The 2,100-nt window shown below is 64.9% G+C and overlaps 1 protein-coding gene across 1 annotated transcript in view; it reads left to right on the top strand.

The window, feature by feature from the left end:
- The first annotated feature begins 244 nt into the window (after positions 1–244).
- The window catches only part of GRIN2A (glutamate ionotropic receptor NMDA type subunit 2A), a 376,686-nt gene continuing 374,830 nt past the window's right edge, over positions 245–2,100 (top strand). The window contains exons 1-3 of the mRNA XM_011358418.1: positions 245–254; positions 1,061–1,122; positions 1,572–1,611. Of these exons, the coding sequence (XP_011356720.1) occupies positions 245–254; positions 1,061–1,122; positions 1,572–1,611 (112 nt within the window). The remainder of the gene's footprint in view (positions 255–1,060; positions 1,123–1,571; positions 1,612–2,100) is intronic.

Below are 2,100 nucleotides of genomic sequence, written 5' to 3'. Positions count from 1 at the left end.
GGCCCAGAGGGAGCTGCCTTCCCCCCACCAGCACCTCTCTCGGCCAGGGACCGCGGGGATCCCCGGCTACAAGCACGCGCGCGCTCCCACACACACACACTCGCCCTCACACACACCAGCCCGGAGCCTGGGCTGCGGAGAGGGCTCTTGGGCGCTCTTAGAGGACTGGGCAGCTGCTGTTGGGAGTGGGGCAGGAAGCCGAGCTCCGGCTCTTGGAGGGAGGCGCCGAGGGCTTAGCCGGAGCATGGGGTCGGGTGAGCGCTGAGAGTTGCGGCCGCAGCTATCAGCCCTGGAGATGACCAGGAGCGGCCACTGCTGAGAACTATGTGGAGAGAGGCTGCGGTGAGTGCTGGCGCGGGACGCGGGGCCTGGGCCACCCCTTTGGGAAGAGGATGGTGGAAGGCCTGGATAGGAGAGGGAGGCAGGACCGCAAGAGGGTCGTTGCGTGGGAATGATCGCACCTCCCTCGGGGATCCGGGACCGCCGGAGACCGACTCCTTCCCTCCCCCTCTCCTCCTGCCGGCTCATCGCAAACTCAGCCAGCCCCCACCCCACACCCCCTATTCCCTCCTCTTTTTCTCCCTACCCCCCTCGCTCAGCAGCTCCTGGCCGCACAACTCCCAGCAGCCGGAGCTGGGGAGGTGGTAGGGGGTGAGGGTGGAGGTGCCCAGTTAGCTTCTCGTGGGCGGCCAACGTGGGGCTCCGGTTTTCCTGTGCGCCCTGGAGCAGAGCTCTCCATATCAGCTACAGGGTCTGAGGAACCGCACTGGGGACATCTCAGGCACGGAGCTTCAGCTCCCATCTCCCGTTGAGTCCCCTGTGCGCACAGAGGGGCTGTGAGCATTGCAGACTGCAGCCTACCCACCCCCCAGTCGGGCACCTCTGGCCCATGGGCTGACCCTGCCTCTCTGTCTCTTCTTCGCCCCCGTAGAGCCCTGCTGCAGAGCCTCCGGCTGGGATAGCCGCCCCCCGTGGGGGCGATGCGGACAGCGCGGGACAGCCAGGGGAGCGTGCGGGGGCCGCAGCATGCGGGAACCCGCTAAACCCGGCGGCTGCTGAGGCGGCCGAGATGCTCGTGCGTGCAGCGCGCCCCACTGCATCTTCGACCTTCTCCGGCTACAGGTACATCCAAGCGGGAGACCTGGGCTCCACGGGCTGGGTAGGAGGAAGACTCGATCCAAGGTAGAGCGGGAGAAGGATCTAGGGAGAGGGAGAGAGAAAACGAGAGAGAGGGAGCATCGGTAGCAAGGCACGAGAAGAGCACCAGGGGGCGCTGAGGCTCCGCAGTGCTCACTAACAGAGTGCCGAGGCTCGTGCGAGTTCACCCCAACTTCCTTTGGCTTTGGCAGCGCTGCGCCTGAGGGGCGCGTGCCTGTGCACACGTGCACGACTGTGCTGGTATTTGCAGGCACAGGCGGCTGTGCACCTGGCGCGGTACATGTATGTGCACCGCCTGAGCACATGAGTGGACTCCAGGTGGCCATGAGCACCTCCTTCAGCCTGCGGGTGTGCGCAGAAATGCGTGTGTGCCTGTGAGCGTGCCTGTGAGCCCACTGCCACGTGCACCTAAGACTTGGTTAGCAGGACCTGAAGTGGAAAGCCTGGGGAGGGGCTGTACAGTTCACGTCGGTCAGAGAGCTTCTTGGGTTCCTACCCTTTCCCCCACGCACGTTCTTTGCCAGCTCCCACGCGCCGACCCACTGACGGACGCGCCTCCTCTCTGGAATTCTGCATGGCACACGGCGTGTGTGAGAGAGGGTGCGTGTGTCCACGTGCGCGCGCGTGTAGAGGCAGGTCCTGGGGCCACTTGCAGTTGAGTTGAATTCGCTTCAGATCCCCTCCGCGAGAGGTGGGGCGTGCTCTAAGTTTTTCTCGGCACTTGGAGCCTCGGGCGCACAAACGAGTGTCCTCACTCCCATGCGCTTTGGTTGTACCCTGCAGGAAAGGAGCGGGGTCTGGAGCGGGTGCCACCGGGAGTCAGGTCTCTGCAGTATCCTGCACGTTTGCAGGGGGCGGGGTCAGTCAATTCACTTCCTGCGCTGGAGCAGGGATGCCTTGCTGCTGCACCGCCTCTGCACGCTGGGGCTAGTTTGTAGTTCG

Source organism: Pteropus vampyrus, unplaced genomic scaffold, assembly GCF_000151845.1.
Source record: "Pteropus vampyrus isolate Shadow unplaced genomic scaffold, Pvam_2.0 Scaffold40, whole genome shotgun sequence".
Taxonomy (NCBI): Eukaryota; Metazoa; Chordata; class Mammalia; order Chiroptera; family Pteropodidae; genus Pteropus; species Pteropus vampyrus.
Note: the sequence above shows the minus strand (reverse complement) of the source record. Positions and strands in the feature narration are given on the sequence as shown.